The sequence below is a fragment of the Chrysemys picta genome, chromosome 1, assembly GCF_011386835.1.
Source record: "Chrysemys picta bellii isolate R12L10 chromosome 1, ASM1138683v2, whole genome shotgun sequence".
In the NCBI taxonomy this organism is placed as follows: domain Eukaryota; kingdom Metazoa; phylum Chordata; order Testudines; family Emydidae; genus Chrysemys; species Chrysemys picta.
The window spans coordinates 130,671,199-130,696,931 of NC_088791.1; the positions used below are offsets into that span (position 1 = coordinate 130,671,199).

The following is a 25,733-nucleotide window of genomic DNA, read 5'->3' on the forward strand; positions in this document are numbered from 1 at the left end:
TGGAAGGAAGAGAGCACCCAAAATGTAGACTCCTCAGCATTATGTTTCTTAGCTTGTTGCTGAGACTTGTGATCATGCCAGAAAAGTTGGGAATTCTTTTTTTTTTTTATTGTCTCATTTCTTTGAAAGCAAAAACAGTTTCCTGTGAGGAATGCCAGGAATTTTTCGCCCAGTATGTGCAAGATCACTTACCTACAGGTGAATCAAAGAAACTAAAGTGGAAAAGACCCATTACATCCACCCTCCATTTTCCTTTGTTCTGTACTCCAGTTCTAAATGTTCCAAACAAGGAAGCTTGCATCATTTCCCTTAGAAGAATATTCCAATCAAACACTTTCAGGAAGTTCTTAGTTTCTTATTTTCATCTGACTGTTCCTAGTTACACCTCTATGTATAACCTGAAAGAATTCTTCTTGTTCTTAGGTGTATACTGTTTCAAATCTTTGTAAATGTATCACGTTAACTAGCCCTTAGCTATCTATAAGCTAATCTATACACATTTACCTCTTTTCACAAGTCAGTCCCTCCAGAACACTGATTTTTTGTTGCTCTCTTTCATTTGCCGTCTTTTTGGTTATATAGTGTCCAGGTAGTGCTGAATTTGAACCATAGAGAAGGATTGTCACCTGCCTGAAACCATACATGCTTTTCCAGAAAGGTGGCCCAGTTTCAATTAAAAGTTTAAGAGTCTGTTAGAAAACCTTGCCCATGTCTTGGGTCTTTTACAAAAGTTTTGCACCACACTGGCTTTCACTCACCCCTTCCACCTTAAACTCCCTTTTGCCTTTATTAACATCCTCTATGATTTCTTCCTCATCCTTTCCTATGGTAGTTTTACAACTGCAACAATTATTATTGGTTGCACTCATCTCCAAACCCTCTCAAAAGTACTTGTATTTCTATTCCCACTTGCAAATTGTCCAGCAAAGTTATTCAGGAATAACATGTCTCCAAGGCTATGGAAATAATTACTTTTGAATACCTCTGAGCATTTCAAAGCATTTTATAGACAAACTACACAACATTCCTGTGAGAAAATATCCTCACCATTCTACAGAAGAAGAAACCAAGACACCAAATAATGACAGCTCTCGCAGTGAATATGTAGCAGCAAAAGAACCCAGATTGTCTTGGACTGGGAGAGGAAGGATTGTCCAGTGGCGAGAGTGCTAACTTAGGCTGTTGGGAAATATGGGTTCAATTCCAGTTCCACTGGACAAGTCACTTATCTCTGTGCCTCAGATCCCCATCTGTAAAATGCGGTTGGGAACTATCTTTCTCAAAGGGGTGTTGTATAGTTTCATGGTCTATAAAATGCTTTGAAACCCTGACAGTATGCAGCACCTAACAGTGCTTCCCTACCTCACAGGGGTGTTGAGAGGATAAATATGTTAGATTATGAGCAAAGATGGGGGTCTATCTATTGAGGAAGGGGAAGAGCATCTTTGGATACAGACTGGCTAACCTAGCAAGGAGGGCTTTAAACTAGGTTCAGTGGGGGCAGGAGATTAAAGCCCACAGACAAGTCAAAAACATAGAGATGTGGGGAAAGGGTTGGAATCTTGGGGGAGCATGGGCCATTATAGCAGGGATCAGGGAGAGAGACAAGAAAGAACATAGAGGGGAAATCAAATTATGTATACTGTATACTAATGCAAGAAGTATGGAGAATAAGCAGGAAGAACTAGAAATGCTAGTTAATAAACACAACATAGTTGACATCACAGAGACTTGTTGGGATAATACACATGACTGGAATATTGGTATAGAAGGGTACAGCTTACTCAGGAAGGACAGACAGGGAAAAAGGGAGGAGGTGTTGCCTTATATATCAAAGATGTATAGACTTGGACTGAGGTTGAGATGAAAAGGGAAACAGACTTGTTGATAGTCTCTGGGTGAAAATAAAAGGGGTAAAAAACAAGGATATGTCATGGTAGGAGTCTACTACAGACCACCTAACCAGGAACAAGAGGTGGATGAGGCTTTTTTTAAACAACAAAATCATCCAAATCACAGGACTTGGTGGTGATCGGGGACTCCAACTACCCAGACATCTGTTGGGAAAATAACAGCAGGACACAGATTATCCAACACATTCTTGCAATGTATTGGAGACAATTTTTTATTTCAGAAAGTGGAGAGAGCTACAAGGGAAGACACTGTTCTAGATTTGATTTTGACAAATAGGGGGGAACTGGTTGAGAATTTGAAAGTGGAAGTTAGCTTGGGTGAAAGTGATCATGGAATGATAGAGTTCACGATTCTAAGGAATGGTGGGGGCAAAAACAGTCCAGTAAATATAATGGATTTGAAGAAAGCAAACTTTAGCAAACTCACAGAGTTGGTAGGTCAGATCCCAGGGGAAGCAAGCCTAAGGGGAAAAACAGTTCAAGAGAGTTGTCAGTTTTTCCAGGACACATTGTTAAAGGCACAAAAGCAAACTATCCCACTGCGTAGGGAAGATAGGAAGTATGGCAAGAGACCACACGGTCTTAACCAGAAGATATTCAATGATCTAAAACTCAAAAAAGAGCCCTACAAAAAGTGCAAACTAGGTCAAATTACAAAGGATGATTATAAACTAATAACACAAGCATGTAGGGATAAAATTAGAAAGACCAAGGCACAAAATGAGATTAAACTAGCTAGAGACATAAAGGGTGACAAAAAAACATTCTATAAATATGTTAGAAGCAAGAGGAAGACCAAGGACAGGATAAGCCTATTAGTCAATGGACGGGGGCGGGGGGAGGGAAATAACAGAAAATGTGGAAATGGCAGAAGTGCTAAATGACTTTTTTTTTTTCTGTTTTCACCAAAAAGTTTAATAGTGATTGGACAGCTAACAGAGCAAACACTGGTGAAAATGAGGTAGGATCTGAGGCTAAAATAGGGAAAGAGCAAGTTAAAAATTACTTAGACAAGTTAGATGTCTTCAAGTCTTCAGGGCCTGATGAAAGGCATCCGACAATACTCAGATTTGTTACTGAGAAGATATCTGAGTCATTAGCGATTATCTTTAAAAAGTCATGGGAGAGATTCCAATGGACTGGAAAAGGAAAATATAGTGCCCATCTATAAAAATAACAGACTAATCAGCTTAATTTCAGCACCTGGAAAGATAACCAAGCAAATAATTAAGCAATCAGTTTGCAAACACCTAGAAGATAACAAGGTGATAAGTAACAGCATGGCTTTGTCAAGAACAAATTGTGTCAAACCAATCTAATAGCTTTCTTTGATAGGATAACAAAGCTTCTGGGTAGGAGGGAAGTGGTAGATGTGGTATATCTTGACTTTAATAAGGCTTTTGATACTGTCTTGCATGACCTTCTCATAAACACTAGGAAATACAACCTAGATGGAGCTACTATAAGGTGGGCGCGTAACTGGTTGGGAAACCATTTCCGGAGAGTAGTTATCAGTGGTTCACAGTCAAGCTGGAAGGGTATATCAAATGGGGTCCCGCAGGGATTGGTCTTAGGTCCAGTTTTGTTCAATATCTTCATAAATGATTTAGATAATGGCATAGAGAATACACTTATAAAGTTTGTAGATGATACCAAGCTGGGAGGAATTGCAAGTGCTTTGGAGGATAAGATTAAAATTCAAAATGATCTGGACAAACTGGAGAAATGGTCTCAAGAAAACAGGATGAAATTCAATAAGGACAAATGCAAAGCACTCAACTTAGGAAGGAATCATTTGAACACATAAAAAAATTGGAAATGCCTGCCTATGAAGGAGTACTGCAGGGGTCATAGTGGCCCACAAGCTAAATATGAGTCAATAGTGTAATGCTGTTGCAAAAAAAGCGAACACCATTCTGGGATGTATTAGCAAGAGTGTTGTAAGCAATACATGAGAAGAAATTCTTCCAGTCTCCTCCACTCTGATATAGCCTCAACTGGAATACTGTATCCAGTTCTGGTGCCACATTTCAGGAAAGATGTGGACAAACTGGAGAAAGTCCAGAGGAGAGCAACAAAAATTATTACAGGTCTAGAAAACATGACCTGTGAGGAAAGATTGAAAAAACTGGGTTTGTTTAGTCTGGAGAGGGGACATGATAACAGTTTTCAGGTACATAAACGGTTGATACAAGCAGGAGGGAGAAAAAATGTTCTTGATAACCTCTGAGGATAGGACAAGAAACAATGGGCTTAAATTGCAGCAAGGGAGGTTTAGGTCGGACATTAGGAAAAACTTCCTATCAGGGTAGTTAAAAACTGGAATAAATTGACTAGGGAGGTTATGGAATCTCCATCATTAGAGGCTTTTAAGAGCAGGTTAGACAGTCAGAGATGGTCTAGATTAGTGGTGGGTAACCTGCGGCCTGCAGGCCACATGTGGCCCATCAGGGTGATATGATTGCGGGCCGCGAGACATTTTGCTGACGTTGACCATCCATAGGCACGGCCCCCTGCAGCTCCCAGTGGCCGCGGTTCACCATTCCCAGCCAATGGGAGCTGCAGGAAGCGGCGGGCCGCAGGAACATGTAAGGAATTTGACTAGTATAATATAAGGACTGTAAGATCTAAACAGCACTGGAGTCAGTACTAGTTTCCTCATTTTCTAGAGGTTATTTTAGATAGCCTTAGTAAAAGGAGGGAATTCCAATCCCCTCTTTCAGAATCAGGATAGATTAACCTATTATGACTCTATTCCTACATCAGGATCTACCAATATGGATCTGTGCTAGTGGGTCCTGATGCAGAATCTGGGCCTAAATGCTTATTATTCCTGAACGCAGGAACAGGATAGCTAGGAACTAGAAGAAAACTCAGCTTTTTTACTCTCCATGATTATAGACAGAATGCAGAAACAGTCTACCTGTCTCCTTTGAGGCTTGTGACAGAGATGGTGGCTCTTAAAGCCTAGAAGGGGCCAGAAGACCCCACTCCAGGAACACTAGAATGAACAAAGATACAGGAACTGGCCAAAGCCAGAAGGCAGGAAGTGGTCCTGGGGAATTAGTGGTTGGATGGGAAAAAAGACATGTTCCTTTAAGGGCCCAGGATTAGGAGCCCTGTAGTGTAGGGTGGGCAGAGGTCCTCTCTCTCCCAACCAACCGGGAGCACCCCTTTGAAGAAGGGCAGTATATATGCTGCCTTCTCCCTCATAACAGGCAAGATGCAGGCAGGAGAAGGAAGCCAGAGCCAGAAGGCTGAGATCCAGCTAGGAAGGGCTAGGAGAGTTGGCTTTGTGAAGAGCAGACCAGGTCAGAGGAAGAGCTCAGTGTGTGGTAGAAGAGCCAGAGATGAATATAAACTTTTATGTTGCTGTAATAGGCTGTATTTTAGGAATTTGAGGATTATTTTTAACTGGTTCAGTTATTTAAAAAAACCCAGGCAGGGGATGGTGTTAGCCTCAAGAAAGACTAGGGAGTCGTAAGGGGCCCTGAAGAGGGGAAACAGAGACAGGGCACTGTGGAGCCACTTCTGGCCATGAGGGGGTGTTCAGGAGGCAGCTGGCCTGATACAAGGATTAATTTAATGAACACAATTTATTCCAAGGGGAACATTCCAAAGCATGGTACAGAGTTCTAGCTGTAAGGCTCTCACTGATTTAAACAGCAGATAAAACCTTAGACCACTCGAGGGGAGGAGAAATCTATCCCTTCAAGTTTTAACTTTTGCCTACTACTTCTTGCCTTGTGTTGAGTTCCCCTGTAATTTCTGAATTGTTCTAGTGGTGGAGGGGGAAGGGAGGAGTAACCAGGAAAAGACAAACATTTGTGATGGGTCACATACTCAACAAAACCTGCAGCTCCAGGTCCATAATGGTCCCAAGAACTGTGTCTGCTGTTTCTGTCTGTTGCACCATTTCACTTAGTGTTTCATTACTTGTCTAATGTAGTTCTTCTACTATTTCCCATAATATCAATGATGGCTTGTTAGGACAAACCTAAATTAGGTGTATGCACTTCTTGCTTCTTTATGATGTATAAAGACATTTTGAAAAGTCTTATAAAAATCTGTTAAATTAGAAATGAGGGTCTTCTCTAGGCAGGAATAATATGGGTGATGTCAGAAGAGTCAAGGAAATGAAAGCTGAGTAATTAAAGGGAAGGTATTTTTAGTCACTGTTGAAACCTTTGCTTTTTTGTTTACACCTATTAAATTTCAATGATTACATATTTTGGATAAAGGAAGCTTAAACACAGATTAAACACTCTCATTAATACAAGTAATACATTATAATAATAATTGATTTCAGTTACTATAATCTTAGAGCTCATAGGAAACATCCTTAAGTCCTCACAGTTTCTTCAGCAATATCAGGAAAGACTTAACTTGACATTCCTGACTTTTCTAAAGTAAAGAACATGCAGGGAAAAAATGAAACTTTCAGGCCTGTCTTAAAGGGTACAAGCTCAAATTCTTAAAAATCCTTCGTACGTCATCTTTAAGGGGGGAAATCCACTGTTTCTGCTTCATGATTAAATAAACTTATGCCAGGGAGGGGGAGGGATAGCTCAGTGGTTTGAGCATTGGCCTGCTAAACCCAGTGTTGTGAGTTCAATCTTGAGGGGGCCACTTGGGGATCTAGGGCAAAATCAGTACTTGGTCCTGCTAGTGAAGGCAGGGGGCTGGACTCAATGACCTTTCAAGGTCCCTTCCAGTTCTAGGGGATGGGATGGGAAGTACAAACATTTTCCATTTCCTCCACAATACTTTTACCAAGTACTTCAAAATCTGGTCATATGTTGATCTGACTTGACTATCTCATATAGTCAGGTCACACATGTGGTTTGACTTGACTTGTGTATTTCAGGGTGAAATTCGCCTTTCTGCAGAGGACTTGCCACAAGACCTATGCACTATGACTAATTTGTGGTCTTTTTTAGATTCCAAGGCCAGAAGGGACCATTGTGGTCATCTCATCTGACCTCCAGTATAACACAGGCCATAGAATTTTCCCCAAATAATTTCTAGAGCATAGTACTGGTGTGTATGTCTTGTGTTAGCCCCATGTACTGGGTGGATTGCCTCCAAAGAAAGCAAATCTGAATAAGATGCTGGCAATTCTTATGGTTTTTTTTTCTAGAGTAAAACTACACTTCAGATAAATTATTTGCTATCAAGTGAATGCTATATTAAGGTCCTTGTTAGTGATCTGTGATATAACTATATATGCTTCTTTGTCCACTCTTAAGTAGTGTCATTCTATACAGAATAGTTGTATTGTGATGACAATATTTAAATTGTAATTTCAACAGGCGGTTGACTTCTTGAGGAAGTGAATTGTTATATTAAAGTTATACAAAATTAAGAAAATTTCAGAACAGTACATTTTTCTAACTTTGTATTTACATGCTAATTATGGGCATTTTGCTGTTCAGAGCCAAGCACAATGAAGCCCTGATCTTGATTGGTACTTTAGGAATTACTGTAACACTAAGAGTAATTAAAGTACCATATGCCAAAGTTTTTCATTGTACTCTTAAGGCCAAATCCTGCTTGCCTTACATCAATCCAACAGGACCCAAATGTCCCTTAATTAAAAGCTTGGGATTTGGCCCTTAATTTTTATTTTTAAATACTCTTTGGCAGCTTAATAGAATGTTTAAAGTAATTAGTATGATATTTCATAAAAATCCAGAATAATTTTAATATCCATATAACAGAAATTATGAAGAAATGGTATGTATAAACAAAGAAATTATTCACATACAGTGTGGGGAAAAGTCTCTGTTGATATCACTGTGTTAAAGAAAGGGAAGGCAAGAATTACTGCTTGAAATATTGGATCTATTCTAATTGATGAAGAGATATCAGATGGCAGCAGTAGAGAGCTTTCAAATAATAAGGGACAATTTAAATTCTTGCACAGTGAACCTCAACTGTAATTTGATTCCTTACTCCAATTATATTAAGTGTTCTAGCATTGTTTTATTGCGTTTGTTTAAATCATTAGTGATGCACTGGAAGAGAAGTATACTGTTGTTGATACCATGGTGGTAACAAAATATCATTATTAAAATTGGACACATTACAAGTATATTTGAAGTAATTGATCAAAATATAATTACTGCTTCAACACATTTTTTTATGAGAATTACATGTCTGTAACTGAGGAGAGACTATGGCATTTGCTGAGATGTGAGTCATGATAAAAGTAAAGGCAATAAGAATTTCTGCTTTCGATTTAAGGTTCCCATAAGGCTCTTTTCTGTATTCAATTCCCACATGCAGTGCAACAAAGTCAAAATAACTCTTTTTAAAGAAACTGCAGTGTAACTTAATATTTTAATCAGCACAGCTAATTATAAAAAGGGTAAACTACTTTTTAAATAACTTAACTCCTGCAACACCAGAGGCCATATTCCACTTGCACCACTGGTACTACTCAAAGTCTGAAGCTGTAGTTTCCTCCACAGTGACTAGTCAAAATGCCTCAATTCTAACCCTAAAGGGGCCAATTGCAGGGATAGGATGACTTAGTCTTAATGAACAATCCATTTCTGGCCTCTCTGTTCTGATGATGATGCCTTTTGTGATATGGACTGTATCCACTAGGAGGTGGATTCAAATCTGAGTGTTCAGTTCATCTGGATGGGAGCCCAAGGGTGACTGTGTTTGACTTCTGGTTAACCAGTGTGGTGTTGCAGAAGCTCTTTTGTTACTGGCTTGGTAAATCTAATTATAGAGCAGGGGTCGGCAACCTTTCAGAAGTGGTGTGCTGAGTCTTCATTTATTCACTCTAATTTAAGGTTTCGCGTGCCAGTAATACATTTTAACGTTTTTAGAAGGTCTCTTTCTATAAGTCTATAATATATAACTAAACTATTGTTGTATGTAAAGTAAATAAGGTTTTTAAAATGTTTAAGAAGCTTCATTTAAAATTAAATTAAAATGCAGAGCCCCCCGGACGGGTAGGCAGGACCCAGGCAATGTGAGTGCCATTGAAAATGAGCTCGGCATGTGTGCCATAGGTTGCCTACCCCTGTTAGAGTAGACCATCAGTTTTGGACAATTGCCTGCCCTGATTCTTGCAGTCTGCCCTGAGCGTGGCATTCTCAGTGTGGTCAATCCCAGGCACCCAGTTACACCAAGTATTTTGATTTATTTTACAAAAAAAATGTGCATGATTTAAGGTAATTTTAAAAGAAAATATACACTATAGGCCCTGCCATTCAACATGAATCTTCTCAACACTACATATAAAGTAACGCACACTAAACACATGAAACAGGAACTGCAACGTAACATTTAACACCTGCAGTTAGGAACTTGTTACATTACTGGCAGTGCAAACAATCAACAACAAAGAACCCCTTCTTGTGTTACCCTACAGAGGAAAGGAGAAATAAAATTGACAGTGACCTCTAATTAGGATTACTTCCATCAGTTATTGAATATATAGCAGGATTTGAGAATTTTTGATGACCCTGAATAAAGCTTCCTTCAGTTAGTAACAAGCTGGTGAAGTTGATATCTTGTAAAGGCCAACTTGATTGACTGGTTTATATTTGTAAATTACAATGAATATCTGTTAAGTATTATAAGTGTCAATAATTACCCTATGACTCAAACTTTTACACTCTAATGGCCCCCTTGTTTTTCTCTTCATGTACACAAACTGGTTGGAAAGAAATTTGGTTGTAGTTAATGTAAATTGTTATCAATTATTGTATCTACCGTATTTTCCGGCGTATAAGACGACTGGGTGTATAAGACGACCCCCAACTTTTCCAGTTAAAATATAGAGTTTGGGATATACTCGCCGTATAAGACTACCCCTCTTCCAACGCACACCAAAAAAAATTAAAAAAACATCAGATTTGATTTCAATATGGTAATTTTAATTCAAATGCTTATGACATGCAGGTACTTAGCAGGAAAACTGTCACTTATAAACATAAGGCTGTTTGTCATCAAACATGTAAACATAAAACAGTGCAAGTGGATTAAACTTTTCCTAATTCACTCTAAAGCTGAAAGGAAGGATAAGACAATAAACCCATGGGAGCTGCCATGCTGTTTGTTTTCTAAGCTGTCAACCAAACTGGAACTGATGATGATAGGAGGAAGATAACAAACAAGAGAGAGAGAGCAAGTGCCGGGCAAGTCCCTGGCGAGTTAGCAACGCCCATCATAACTGCAAGCTACGGTATTTTTACAGGTTTTGCTGGCGTGACAATTTCCCTTTAAAAGCCTTCAAAATCCTCCTGTTCGTCATCTGATATCATAAGTACATCAATGACATCTTGTGATACATTTGTAAGGCAGTCATCGTATGGATCGAATTCCGTATCAGATGGTGTGGTCTCAGCTTCGGCTTCCTCTTCATCTTGCCACAAGTAGTCGTCCTCCATACCATCTAATGAATTTGATATGCCACACTTCTTGAAAGACTTGATTACTGTTTCTGCATCAATATCATTCCAGGCTTTTATGACAAACTTGCACAAAACATCCAACTGTGGAGCACGCATGTTTCCTCCTTTTGTGAATGACTTTTCGCCGCTAACCATCCATTCATTCCACTGTTCTTGAATGCGATCTTTAAATGGCTTGTTTAGGCACACATCCAGTGGCTGTACCAACGATGTCAATCCTGCAGGAATAACTGCCGCATCTGTGTTTAGTCTTGCAAGCATTTGCTTGGTGCTGGGAGTTAAATGAGCCCTGAACATATCCCACACCAGTAGACTACATTTTTGAATAAGTCCACCTGGTCGCCTGCTCCATACATTATCAAGCCATAGCTTTACCCCTTCTTCATCCATCCAGCCTTTTTCATTCACATGTACAAAACAACCAACAGGGAACTTGAATTTCGGCATTGTTTTTCTTTTAAAAATAATCATTGGTCTCAGTTTGGCGCCATCAGCTGTGCATCCTAGTACCACTGTAAAACTGGACTTCTCATGTCCTGTTTTAATTAAAATTGTTTTTTCACCTTTTTGATGGACAGTTTTATTTCCAACCATATCAAAATTCATTGGAGTTTCATCCATATTTCCAATACTACTTAACGCATAGCCATGTTTAGTGCGCTGTTGTATTACGTATCGATGGAAACTATTTACTTTGCTATCAAGATCTGCAGGTAATTTTGGGGCAATTTTCATCTTTTGCCTCAGCACCATATTATGCCTTCCCATGAATCTAGTACACCAGGATACAGTGGCCTTAAATCTGTTGCTGTGATCTGGGTTAGATTTGGCCCACTGAAGTGCAAACAAATGTATTTTATTTCGTGTCACTACATAACCGTTTTAGCGATGCTCATTCACCATGTCTGCTACATGTTTTTCGAGTTCTGGCCAATGTGGAGTGCCTCTTCTTAATGCACACTTACCCCTTGGCATACTCTTTAATGCTTTTTCATTTGCTTTCCAGTCCCGAACCATCTTTTCTGTTACTCCATATTGTCTTGCAGCAGCGCAGTTATTATGTTCCATGGCAAAGTTTACAACTTTAAGTTTGAAACTGGCTTCATATTTCTTTCTTCTTGCTGGTGGAGCCATGATGGGGTTTTGACTGTTGGACATTTGTATACTGTACTGTATGTACTGGTGCTATACTGTATGAACAGGTACAGATACTGGTGCTGTACTGTATGTGGTACCCAGTATACAACAACCAGCCAATCACGGCAAGCGATGTACCTTACCGGCGATTGGCTGGTTGTTGTATACAAAGCCTGCTTGGATTGGTCAGCTCTCCCTGCCTGCCCAGCCCTCCCTGTCTCCAAGACTATCAGAGCGGTAGCGCAAACACGCCTCTTTCACCCGTCTGGCCCGCCCTTGTATCCTATTACCTCCTTCTCTGCCTCTCAGATCTCGCACATGCGCGCCTGCGCCACTTCACTGCAGTCCTCAGGAGCGAGATCTGAGAGGCAGAGAAGGAGGTACGGTAATAGGATACAAGGGCGGGCCAGACGGGTGAAAGAGGCGTGTTTTTCTGGGCACAGCGCCGCTCTCTCTCTTTTTTCCATACCCCGGGCGTCCCGGACGCCTGCAGCTTGCTCCGCCCTTCACTTACACCTTCCCGGTGAGGCGCCCCCTCACCTCGTCATCGGGTGGGGATGCGGCCGCGGCCGTTTTTGAGCTCCCCCCACCATATGTGGCGACCGCAGAGTCTCCAGTCCGGCTCGGAAGTTTCAGCACCCGCCCTATAAGACGACACCCGGCGTATAAGACGACCCCCGACTTTTGAGAAGATTTTCCTGGGTTAAAAAGTAGTCTTATACGCCAGAAAATACAGTAATTCTTATGATTATATTCCAGACAAAAATTTCATTAAAATAGAATTAAGGTTGAGAGTATATATCAGTAATTTAGGGTAAACTACATTACAGAGACATTGTAATTATACTAAAACCAAGTATATTCAATCCAGAAAATTCACAGTTAAGGCTAAACTTAAAATAAATTCAAATATGACAAGTGTACTTCTGGGGCACCCAAACAACCTTAACTGATCTGTAGTGACCACCTGTGAGAGCAAGGGGCAAAAGGGGAAAGAATGCATCTTTAAAAATCAATTTAATCTAAATTACAAAGAATAATGGGGGAGCGAGGAAATGACCATTCATCCTAAATAAATAAAAAACAAAGATCTTCAAATGTAGCTTCTGCACAAGACTTCCATGAGCTTTAACTACATGGGAAATCTGAAGAATATGTGGCTGGGCGGAATTAAGGTTGTTTGGGTGCATTAATTGTCCATCTGCTTTGTTTTGGGATAGTCACAGCATCCCTGGAATGTATTTTACCTTAAATTATTGATATGCAGTCTCAAACGTAATGTAATTTTTTGTCTGATGATGTAAAGAAAGTGCTAGCCATGAAGTCTAGATTTTGGAATTAGTTTATTATTAACCTCAGGATGAGGAGTAAAACAGAAGTGGAAGCCTGAATGTAGTGAGGAATCTACATTCATGGAAGATTAGCAGAAATGCTATGAAGATGACAAACGTATCTGCTATTCATATGTAAGTACCACAAACTGAATCTAAGCATTAAAAATCTAGAGCAGAATAAAACAAAGAAATTAAAGATAAAAGGAAAATACTTACCAGTCTCCATTTGTTGTTGACAGCTTCTGTAACAAGCAAAGAGATTCCTGCCCAGGATTACTCGGAGACCTGCAGAATGAATGGGTTTTCAAACAATGAGAAATAGAGCTGGCTGAAACATGTTGAAGATTTTCAGTAGAAAAAATTGACACTTTTGGGGACTATCTTTGATAGAAACATGTTGAAAAACATCCAGCCATCCTCCTCTTTGTTGTCCCATGGGGCTCTGATTAATTTAGGGTGAAATTTTAGTTCTGTTTGGAACACCCACCTGGTGCACAGGCCTTCTGCATGTTGAGATGAGTTCCTGTCTGCATCCTGTAAAACTTGCCCATACCGTTATTGCCCTGGCCTCTTCTTTTGTCATTCAGTGTTGCACGCATCCTAAAACAATATGCATTTCCTCACGTTTTGGGGGCAAAGCCAGACTTTGAGGCACCTGCTCCCCTACTTGGTGTAAACTTTGCTTGTGCCAATCAGAAACGAACACAAACAGGTTTTGGGCCCCGTCCCCTATGACACTTCTATGATGTCATAGTTGGTACTTTATGGGCCTGCCTGCCATGTGCAGGCAGGGAGAGGAGAAAGAAAAACGAATCGTGTGTATCCTGTGTACATCCGTAACCGAGCCTGATCACCTCGAAGCCTCTCTCTCAGCTCACGTGTTTCAAACAGAGTTTCTACGTTTGCCGGTCGTTATGCGTTGGTTTGTATTTGTAAGTATCAGTTATTACTAATTGCTGCATCTTTGTTTATAAATATTGTTAGTAGATATTTTAGTCATTGTGTGTTTTAAGTTTCATTAACTCTATTAGCTAATCAAATGCTGCTCCCTTACCCCTTGTAATTATCCCCAATAAAACTTTAAATTGATTAATTTTAGTTGTGTGGGTGTCTGCAGTTTGCATCGTGACCCATACTCTCCCTGCATCCCTTACCAATATAGTCTATTGCCATGGGCAGCCTGGTAAATAACAGGCCTGCATTTTCTTTCGCCCCTGCGTGCCCGTGGCAATCCACATGGCATCACGAACAGGATGCAAGGGAGTTGGGCCATGCCCATGGCACGCTGCAGACCGCGCAGATGATAAAACTGAACAGTTCCAACATTTGCAGTTTCACCTTTTTACTAGCCAAAATTCGACTGATCCAAAAATAGGATGGATCTGTTCCCTTGGCTCGGGTAAAACTCTAAAAGGCTATACTGTACCATTAACCCTGGCAGATACGGGATGCCTCCTTCGGTGCCAGCCGAGCTGTCACTGTGGCTCTTAAGCAAACAGCAGCTGCCTTGGGCACTCCCACTGAAGTCCAAGCAGATGGTGGGCCACCCTTTGCCAGCAAAAGCATTGAACAGCTCATTTTTGGATGGGGGGCTTCCCTTCACATCCATACTAAATATCATCCTCAAAGCAATGGTGTGGTGGAGCGAAAAATCGCAGTCCTTAAGACTATGCTGCAAACAGCAAACCCCAACCCTGATTTTAAAAACTGGAACTCATTTTTACCCCAGGTACTTATCGCACTCAACAAAAGTTACTCTCACTGGCCTCACATTTCACCTACACCTAAGCCGCCTTGGTCCCCCGTGTTTAACACCGGCCAACTGGTTTGGCTTACAGAACCCCAAGCCTCTGGCCATCGAGAACCTATAAAAGCCACCATTCTCCGGGCCGGCAAGTACCCTAACACCTACTTAGTGGCTACAAGTACCCCCGGTGACAAGCTAGTTCATCATAACTGGCTCAGCAAATGTAGTTCTTAATAAACAAACTAATGCCCCCGAGCAGGGCTCGTATTATTCTCTTTTACAGGTTATGCTGCTCTCCCTCACAACTTCTTTGCCCACGGAGCCCTTAGGAGAAGGTGGACTACAAACCTGGTTTGCCGCCTACTGGGTGCAGGAGGTCAGTGGAAACCAGTCCCTGTCAGCGCTGAGTCCAGAAGATTGTCTTGTTTGCTCCACTCAGTTCTCACCTAAATATCCATTACTCTTTCAATTTGTACCAATAGTTTATAATTTTTCTTCATTTAATATTTCTAGTGTGAATTGTTCTTCCCCCTATGTGCAGTGGGCTGCTTCTAGTGTTTGAAATAATCGTTCTTCACAATTTAATTCTTGTGTATCCAGTTCTTAATGCTTCAGGTCGAAGTGATCATAGCTTTCCTTTAATTGAGAGTATTAAAGTTACAGCATCTCATTGTTGGGTTTTTGTTGGTAATAGTTTAACCCCAGCCCCTACTTGGGTTGGTACTTATTCTAATTGTTCTATGTGGAGTTTCTCTTATGCTAATACCTCCCTAACTAAACCCACTCTTCATTTTACCTATCCCCCTCCCATTAATTGTTCTTATCGTCTTAATTATAATATTTTTTTTTGGAACCTTCTATACCTCCATAACACATACGTATCTGTTTCATGCCCAGCATATGCATCATGCTGAGACTGCATGTATCAATCGTGCATCCAGCTTTTATTCTGTAACCAATAATGGGTGGAGCCATACCAGTTTCTTCCTTAAGAACCGGTCATTTTTGGATTTGCGGTAATGTTGCATTTGCTGTGCTTCCTCCCAATCCCCGGGGTATATGCACCATTGGCACCCTGTATCTACAGGGCGGAGGTATTTATACCTTGTCATCTAGCCACCGACACCATCGTAGTACCCACTCTTTTTGGACTCGTTTGCAAACAGCAGCTTCCTCCCTTGCCTCCTCTATTGTTAGTTTTAACCCTGTTGGTTATATGATGTTACGTGATCAAGTGCTGTTTCAATCCCTTGCTATTAAAATGCTTGCTAATACTACGGGCAAGGGCCTCTCCTTAATTAATCAGCAGTTAAATTCCCTTGTTCAGTATAGTATTCAAAATAGATTAATGATTCAATATTTGTTACAATCTTCCTCATTTTGTACTAAATTTGCTAAAGTATATCCCGACTTTGCTGATAAATGCTGCGTTTCTTTGCCTTCTATTTCTCCTAATTTGTCCTCAACTGTTAAAGACCTGCAAACGTTGAGCTCTACTGTCCGAGAGTCACGAGAGTCCTTCCAGTTTTGGTCATGGCTCGATTGGCTTGGCCTTGCGCCCTACAAATCCTATTTCCAATCCCTGTTTGTGTCCCTTCTAGTTGGGCTCGCTCTTCTCTGTCTCGGATGTGCCTTCATTAAAGCCTGCATTCACAAGTTTGTTGCCTCGGCCTACATCGCTTCCACCCCCGAAGCACATCCCCTCGTAGGTGGGAATGAGGAGTCGGACTCGGAAATTTAGGTTTTCGGCCTAACTATTTCGGCCAGGGCACGGGGGCATGTTGAGATGAGTTCCTGTCTGCATCCTGTAAAACTTGCCCATACCGGTATTGCCCTGGCCTCTTCTTTTGTCATTCAGTGTTGCACGCATTCTAAAACAATATGCATTTCCTCACCTTTTGAGGGCAAAGCCAGACTTTGAGGCACCTGCTCCCCTACTTGGTGTAAACTTTGCTTGTGCCAATCAGAAACGAACACAAACAGGTTTTGGGCCCCGTCCCCTATGACACTTCTATGATGTCATAGTTGGTACTTTATGGGCCTGCCTGCCATGTGCAGGCAGGGAGAGGAGAAAGAAAAACGAATCGTGTGTATCCTGTGTACATCCGTAACCGAGCCTGATCACCTCGAAGCCTCTCTCTCAGCTCACGTGTTTCAAACAGAGTTTCTACGTTTGCCGGTCGTTATGCGTTGGTTTGTATTTGTAAGTATCAGTTATTACTAATTGCTGCATCTTTGTTTATAAATATTGTTAGTAGATATTTTAGTTATTGTGTGTTTTAAGTTTCATTAACTCTATTAGCTAATCAAACGCTGCTCCCTTACTCCTTGTAATTATCCCCAATAAAACTTTAAATTGATTAATTTTAGTTGTGTGGGTGTCTGCAGTTTGCATCGTGACCCATACTCTCCCTGCATCCCTTACCAATATAGTCTATTGCCATGGGCAGCCTGGTAAATAACAGGCCTGCATTTTCTTTCGCCCCTGCGTGCCCGTGGTAATCCACACTGCACAGGTGTGAATTTCATCCTTAGCCTACAATTTTCTGATTAGCAGTAGATAATATATTCAGGGTTAATTTTTTGTTTTGGTACCTTTTGATTTCTTTAGGGATAGCACAACTCTTTCTACTTATTAGAGTTATGATGACCCAACTCTCTGAGGTGTTCCACATAATTAATAATCTATTCTCCATTACAATTTCCAGACTTCTTGCATTTAGTCATGTGCACATCCTTCTTGGGTTCCAGTGAAGAGTCAGGAGTTTTAAGAGAAAGCTGGGATTTACTACCAGTTTATGTCTTATGCTCCTAAAGCTCATGCTTTAGGGTTTCGGTCGGCCACTGGCAGCGGTCAGGAAGGGATTTCCCCTCCCCCCCCAAAAGAATTCTGGGAGTTTTTTTTATCTCCTTCTAAAGCTCTGGGATGGCCACAGCTGGACATGGGGTAGGGTGGGTGAGGACTCTGAGGTGTACCAAGTATTTTTTCTCTCAGAACGTTGTGGAGAAGGGTTCACCTTACTCTGCAGAGTTTGTGAGTGTGGGTCATTTGCCAGAATCATCTGAGAAATCTCACTTATCATTTCCTTGCCATTGTGGGGGCCTTGAGGACTGGTGCACTTTGATCCCTCCTAGTTTCTGCCTCTGGCACATAACAGTCTAGTCTCCTCTGGGACGTAATACTTTGGTCTCATTTTGGTTGTTGGATTTAGTGTACAGATGCTGGGGTGTGTTGGTGACCTGTGATATACAGGAGGTCAGATTAGATGATCTAGTGGTCCTTCTGGCCTTAAACTCTACAATTCTATGATGACCTGTGTCACACAGGCTTTCATTAGTGACATTTTTACATGATATTTTTTGGCAAACTAATATGTAGATCCTGGAGCAGGGGATCCCTGTGCCCCGTGGTTTCTATGAAGTATTTTGTTCAGCAAGTCTTTAATATGATACTAGCTACAGGAACTGAGCTACTAAACCAATAATTTCAGTAACCACCTGTGCTTTGAGATTAGCTCAGTGAGCTAGAAATAGTAGTGAGTGCTGTCACAGAGCTCATCTCTTGACATCACAACCAGAGACCTCAGAAAACTGTGCCTTGAAATGAGCCCCAGTTAGCTAGTTGTAATGAACCAATGACTTCACAATGCCTGTTCCTTGATATCTGCCATATTGCTAACTCTCATAGTCATTGGTGTTCTCAAGCTCCAGATTTCTGAGTTATGAAAATATGTGAGAACCCCATCTTTCACTCAGGACAACCTCCTCCCTCCCCCCCCAACACGCACACACAAGTTTATAATCTTTATGATTGTGGAGAAAAGCTTGAAAACATGACCCAACGTAAGACCCAGAAACCAAAAGGCAAGGAAAGGATGTGAAATTTAGTTTAAAAAAATCTCATTAAATCTCATGATTTGCATATGTGGGACTATCTGTAGGAGTATAGATGAACACAAGTGTAATGAGAGCCATACCCTGTAGGCAGCTGGCAGCCAAGCCTTCTATTCCTTGTGCACCTACTGATGTTCAAGCTAGTTCAAGTCCCCCCAAAACATGAGTTTTCGAAGTAATACATTGAGGGCACTTTTTATTTGTCATCTGGATTGTGAACCTCTCAGAGTACTCTTGGGCTATGTTTTCAAGCTTGTTCACACAACTGTGTCACCTAAAAAGTTACTCTAAAAAAAACAACAACCCTAAAAAGAGAAGATTCTCCCGCAATCACATGAATGCAGGAGTTGGGGTTGTAAGAAAAACAAATATCGCAAGAGTCGTGATAAGAGCATGAAGACTGGCAACAGTGGGGTGCTGCTACGTATGTTTAATGATGTGTGGAAAGAGCAGCAGCTTGCTGCATAAGGCACCACTTTGCTCTTCTTCCTCCCTTCTTTTTCATCCTCCTTTTAAGATAATCCTTTGCTACCAGCCACCATTTGTTTGGTTTCTGCTCTACAGGGGTTATTATTAAAAAATCATTATTGCTGCTGGGAATTTATCACGCCTCCCTCCCTCTCAAAACACGCACACGCATTTTCCCTCGCATGCTTCCCAGACAGAAGCAGCCGCAGTCTTAGCGGGCTGCTCTGCAAGCTCTCCAGCCACTAAAGCAAGAGCAGCGTGCACCTCACCCCGCCAAACGGGCGGGCGCACGCGAGAAGCCCCGTCCCCCTCCCCAGATCGCGCGCGCGCGCGCGCGGGGAATCTCATGCTTCGCCTAATCGATTTGGCCTAAAGCGGCTTCCGTGAGCCGCCTGAAGTGCGCATGTGTGAGCCGCAAAGTAACATGGCGGCCGCCAGTCGCTACCTCTTCTCCGGCGCCCGCCCGATGCTGCCCCGGCTTTGCGGGGGGCTGGCCGCAGGGCCCAGGTCGCTCCTCGGGGTATCGGCTTATTCCACCGCCCTGGTTGTGGGGAGTGGGGAGTCCAGCCAGAGCAAAGGTGAGACCCGCCCCCGGGAAGGGCGCTCGGGGCGGGGCCGCTGAACCCCCAGAGGTTCCATTGTAGGGGTTCGAATTCTGGTCTCCAGGTCTAGCTCCACGCGTCTCTGCTGGGTGTTCTGTTCTGTCCTTGGAAAGGAAAAAAATAAATGCAAAAAAAAAAAAAAAGCTTAAATACAGTAAACTACGATAAAGTTGAGTTTGTGCAGAACAAACTTTAATATATTTGACTTTCTTTTCAGCGTGGTATTACCTCTGAATTCCCTGGGGCTATAATGCTTGGTTTGGGGGTAATCAACACTTGCTATTGATGTTATCTGGCAGGTGCTCAAATACTATAAGGATGGGTAGCAATAAAAAACCTTAAGAAGATCTTTTTGCGATTTGTCCAAAGCTATGGAAGTAGACTTTGTTATAGTCGTCATATCTTTGCTCTGATGTTGACTACTTTGGCTGTGAGCATGCCATATATTTGTCACTCTTGCTTCACAAATTGTCATCAGGATATACCAATTGTTAATAAGGTCAGATTTCCTAGTCATGAAACAAACTTTCTATGTGTTAGCTTCTATGCATGTAAATATCTACTGATGGGAGAGCAGATCTTCGTGGGCAGTACAGAAGACTAGTTCATCATATACATATTACAAGGATTGATGCAGGTCACAAGATCTAATTCAGTCTTGCCATGAGTGGATAGAAATTAATTGTATGGGTGATACACTAGGGCTGAATTTGTCCTAACATCGTTAGAGTGCTTAAAGATCTGCTAAATTACGATTAGGGTATGATTTTATTTGCTATATTGATTTTAGCTCATAAAAATTGTATTCTTGAAATATGAGTTTAAGAACATGAGGTTGGTGTTCCTTTTTGCCATTTTTTTAATTTAAATGTTCAAAAAAGACTCTGAAAATGTACCAATATGAAAGATGGTTGGGCTGGGGAGGAAGTTAATAAGTGAGGTCCATGGTCAGTTTCATGTTGAGAAGTCATCTAGATGGTAGGTGTCTGGTAAGTTTGAAACTCCTTCCTCATTCTGGCAGCTCAAAGTGAAAACTCCTCTATCCTTCCCCACTTTCCTTGCCAGTACCCATTGCTGTGATGTGGGACAGGGTGTATGTGTGTAAAACTGACATTCTTTAGATTGTTGTAGGCAGTGTTATTGTAGCTATGTTGGTCTCAGGATATTAGATACACAAGGTGGGTGAAATAATATCTCTCACTTGAGCAGCTGCTGTTCATGAGAGAGATGAGCTTACACCAGACCTGAGGAAGAGACCTGTGTAAGCTTGTCTCTCACCAACAGAAGTTGGTCAAGTGAAAGATATTACCTCACCCATCTTGTCTCTCTAATTCTTCAGAGTTTCACAATTGCCAACCCAGAGGTGAAACTCAAGTGTCTTGTTCATTTTACTATGTTGCTCATAGCTTTCCTGAACAGCAACAGCAAAAGAACTAGAGCTGTGCTCAGACTCTGGAAGACAGCACTGTATTGATATACATTTGAAAGGTTATCTCTGCAAATGCATGGGCTCTGCATAAAGGCTAGAAATTTAACTCTTTAAAGGAGAGCTTCAATTCTGCAGAAACTGATGGCCTAGGTTGCTCTTTTCCACAGATAGCTTCCTTCCCACCGCTGGCAAGTGATGTGTGTGTGTGATATATATATTTTTTTAATAGTCCTGATCTGAAAGCCAGTTCTCATCACTGTTTTTTATCTAACTATAACAATTAATTCTGCAGGTTGGATTTACCATTTAGTTTTACCGTTGTCTTGAGATGCCATGGAATGATGAGGCAAAGTAAAAATTGTTGAATGTGCAAGTTTTTAGCAATGCTGCTTAAGTCTTACTGAAGATACTTGCACTGCTTTATCTTGCAGTTGAAGCATCGAGAAGAAGCAGGACATCACCAATTGCAAGAAACAAAAGAGTGGTAAGAAATAAAAATGTTTGCAACTACCTTATCTGCAAGACTCTGAAGAGTGTTTACTGCGTATTTTAGTAATTTGTCCATTAACCCTCCCTGTCCCAAGAAGCTTACAATCCAACCATAAGACAAAAGATGGATCCAGACAGTCATGGGAATACAAAGAAATGATGAGATGCTATTAGTCAGCATGATAGGCAGCGGTTTCAGCACACCAGCAACCTACCCGTTGTCAAGGCTTTTGTAGGCATCGTGGCAAAGAGTTTTAAGGAGGGATTTGAAGGAGAAAAATAAAATGGCTTTGCGTATGTTAGGGCAGGATGGATTAATTTAAATCAGTGACTTAAATTACCAGCTTTAATCGCGATTTAAATCAGCAAACAGGAAACTGAGATTTAAATTGTTTTTTTAGTTTTGTTTTGCATCTGTACTTTTTAGTTCTTTTCCTAAAGAAAGATTGATTCTCATTGGTTGGTAATCATTAAAACATGTTGACTTGGAACTAAATATAGCCTTGAAACTAAATTTGGTGTTTCTTTTTGTTAACCAGGAGGATATGCCATATCAATACACATTTATTTAAGTAGTCATAGCTTACATCTATTCAGAATTTTAATTTTTACTCACTAGATGAATCTTGTACTCATGACTTGTGTCAAGCTTTTTTTGAAAAATCAACTAAAATTGCACAAAACAGCATTTTAAAATTGTTTTTTAGTTAAATAAAACAACCTGAAATGTGCAGGATAAGAAAAAAGTTTATCAAAACATGAGTTTTGCATTTAAAACTAACTGATTTATTAAACAACATGTGAATTGAATGATTGTTTCTGGTCACCATTTTCCTTCAGAATTTTAGAACTAGTGGACCTCATCCTTGCACACTTGGTTTTTATGCATAGATTGGAAGAGGAAGACAAATTTTCCTACATTTTGAACTCCAGTTGGTTTCTTAACTTTGAATGAACTAGTAATTGAACAGAACTAGTTGAATAAACTAAAATGAAGAAAATATTTTTTGGCATCTGCAAAAGAGACTACTTTTGTCAAAATCTGGTTTAACATTTCAACTAACTCTTGGTTACAGTTTAGTCCATGACTTCCACCAGTGCAGTGGTTTAACTTTCTTTAAGACTTTGGCAGAAAACATGTACTGCCTCATAACGTTGTTTAGTTTAATTAAATGATTTCAATAGGTTATAATAAACTTAGGCCTTAACATAGGTTATAATTTCAAATGTAATTTTAAATAAGCTGATTTTAAAAAATAAACTTGTTTAATTTTAAAAATCGGATTTATTTACATATTACACATACACACATTTTTATCCATCCTGTTTTATAGAGAGTTCCTCCCAAGCATGAAAGGCAGCATGAGAGAGAAATTTTAGGTGCTTGCTTTGAAAATTTAGCAAGTGGGCAATGGAGGCTGGCATCATGGACCATTATAAGTTAAGAGTTGATCTTTAGACTCTGAGGGCAGGTCTGCACTGTGGAGGAAAGTCTGTCTAAGCTACACAAGTTCAGTTACGTTAGTAGGGTAACTCAAGTCGACATAGCTTAGATCTATTTACCATGGGGTCCACACTATGCTATGTTGACGGGAGAGCGATCTGTGGTCGATTTAACCGGTCTTCACTGGTGGATTGATCGCTGCAACATCGATCCACTGGCAAGTGGAGACAAGCCCTGAATGAGCGATGATAGGTAGTGGGGGTAAGCCATAAAGGGCTTTGAAAGTGTTTGGTGCGGTATAGAAAAGGCAGTCCGTGGAGGGATGTGGAGAGGGGTGATATGGTCAAAGTGACAGGGTAGGAAAATACAATTTGCAGCAGCATTCTGAATGGCCATTAGTGTGGGAAGATTGCATTTGTCAAAGCCAGAGAGAAAGAGGTTGCAGTAGTCAAGATGAGAGCCTGGGTGGGGGTTTAATTGTGTGAATGGATGGGAAGGGATGTATCTTAGAGATGTTATGCTGAAGGACTCCATAAGACTTAGACATAGCCTGGATCTAAAGACGTAGAGAGAGGTGGTAATTGTACTGAAGCCAAACATTCCCAACTCCAGGTCCTCAGAGTTAAGGTAACATTTAAGAAATCCATATATGTTGAAGTGTGACCTTGATTTGAGTTTTCTGCATTTGCAATACTTGATTTTAGGATAATTACATCAACTATCATGGCTTTGACACTAAACTACTAATGCATACTCTCAACATTAAAAGAACAGGAGTACTTGTGGCACCTTAGAGACTAACCAATTTATTAGAGCATAAGCTTTCGTGGACTACAGCCCACTTCTTCATGGTATGCATCCGAAGAGTTCCATATCTGCTCTGTCAATTATGCCAGCCTACATCACCCACTTCTACTTAAATTTTTGAAACAAGTACCTTCATGGCTTTTTCCAAGCTGCCCTTTGTGCATGGAAAGAGCTCCCTGCAAACATTTGCAAAGCCACTTCATTGTTGGCCTTCAAATCTTCTAAAACTCTTCTCTGTCATGAGGTTGACACAGATGTGACCTCTGGGTTTTATGGTGACCAGTATTCTCATTGTTATCCCATGCTCCTCATTCTGTTTGTATCCACATGTTTCATCTTTCCAGTAAAATAATAAGCTCTTTGAGACAGGGGGTGGTGTCTTGTGTTTGTACAGTACCTGACACAATGGGGTCCTGATTCATGATTGGGACTCCTAAGGCACTACCACAGTACAAATAATACATAATAAATTCTAAACCAAGCCATGTTGGGGATATTATGGGCTAAAAAAGTTGTTGTTTTGTTTTGTTTTTTTTTAAATCAAGTGAACTTCAGTTAAATTTTCAAAATACCATAATTTTTTACTCTTGTTTTGTTGTTTGTTCTATTGTAATTTAGTTTACCTGCTTAGGCACTCTGAAAAATTCCACTTGGTGCTTATCTGCATCTTTAGGCATCTAAATACCTTTCAAAATCTGTCCCTCAGAGCTCACATTAAACATTACTTGGTCATCTCTATGAACTTATAACAAAACCATGGAAGACCAGACTTAACTTTCCTGATACTTCTAGAATACAAGCCGGGGGGGGGGGGGGTGGACACTTTATTTATCATAAAGAAACCACAAAGGGCACAAGTCTCTCTTTTAAATTCCTTTGCATGTCCCCTTTGAACTTTTCCCAGAATGGAATAAGAAATGTGATATAGAATAGTGGTCTAAAATTTGGGTTTGACTCATCTTTATTATTTACATTTGCAGATTTGAAACTTGCAGGCATGCGCGCACGCACAAAATACCTCCGGGTAAAGAGAGAGACTTTCTTGTTGTGAACGTAGTTTTTTCTAGAACATCGTGAATGTAGTTTGGTTAAAATAAGATGTTCATATGATAGAATAAATGTTCTACAGTTGAAAAGGGATTTATTAAATACTTACTACAGAAGTATCTTTTCTTAAAACTCAATGACCTTAGCAAAAGGCATTCCTTGAAGTTACTGGCCTTAAGAAGATCCACGATAGCCAGCCAGTCAGTTATTCCTGAGAACACCGTTCACTTTGACTGTTACTGGTTTCATCTCTCACAATAACTGACCCCCACCTATTTTGTATCACTTCTAATTTCTTTAGCCTGAAACTCCTAGAACTGAAAAGATGGCTGTTGATCAGGACTGGAGCAACGTTTATCCAACTGCAGCAGCATTTAATCCTTCTTCGGTGCCTCTTCCCATCAGAATGGGCTATCCTGTGAAGAGAGGAGTACCTCCACCGAAAGAAGGCAATTTGGAGCTTATAAAGGTAGGTACATCACAATAGTCTTTATATAACTTAGTTTTATTCCAACTCTCAAAGACCAATGATTTGCAGTATGGCTTGATCAAAATGTTTTCTCCAGATAGCATTTCATACTTGATATATTTATATATACTTCATCCATTTATCACACAATATATTTAACATAATACAACTGTGCACCCAAGTAGCGAATGAAGATGAAGAGATTCAGTTCAGCTTTAATATCAGTTTACTGTGATCCCTTAAACTTTCATGTGTACAGGGTCTGGTCCTGGTGACTTGCTCTCATAACTTATTAATGAGACTTGTGCTGGGTCAGAGGTGAGAAGAGACACTTGTTTAATCCTCTCATTTGAATCTCCTATCACCCACTTGGTCTAAAGACAATTAAATAGTGAAAGTAGTATTCTACTTTCTACTACTTCTACTTATAAGTAGTCAGACTTTGTTTATTGAGCAAGTTATTGTCTGCTCACGGGAGTGCCTTCAATTTTAAATTCACACAGCAGTTTGTTTATAAG

The 25,733-nt window shown here is 40.6% G+C and overlaps 1 protein-coding gene across 2 annotated transcripts in view; it reads left to right on the forward strand.

Moving 5' to 3' along the window:
* Positions 1–19,124: 19,124 nt before the first annotated feature.
* Positions 19,125–25,733, forward strand: part of MRPS35 (mitochondrial ribosomal protein S35) — a 52,977-nt gene continuing 46,368 nt past the window's right edge. Inside the window, exons 1-3 of one of the 2 annotated variants that reach the window (XM_005290091.4) lie at positions 19,125–19,506; positions 21,391–21,443; positions 25,048–25,215. In XM_005290091.4, the coding sequence (XP_005290148.2) occupies positions 19,332–19,506; positions 21,391–21,443; positions 25,048–25,215 (396 nt within the window). In that variant the 5' untranslated portion in view covers positions 19,125–19,331. Of the gene's footprint in view, positions 19,507–21,251; positions 21,444–25,047; positions 25,216–25,733 lie in introns of both variants that reach the window. The other variant, XM_065570458.1, reaches the window with a different exon arrangement.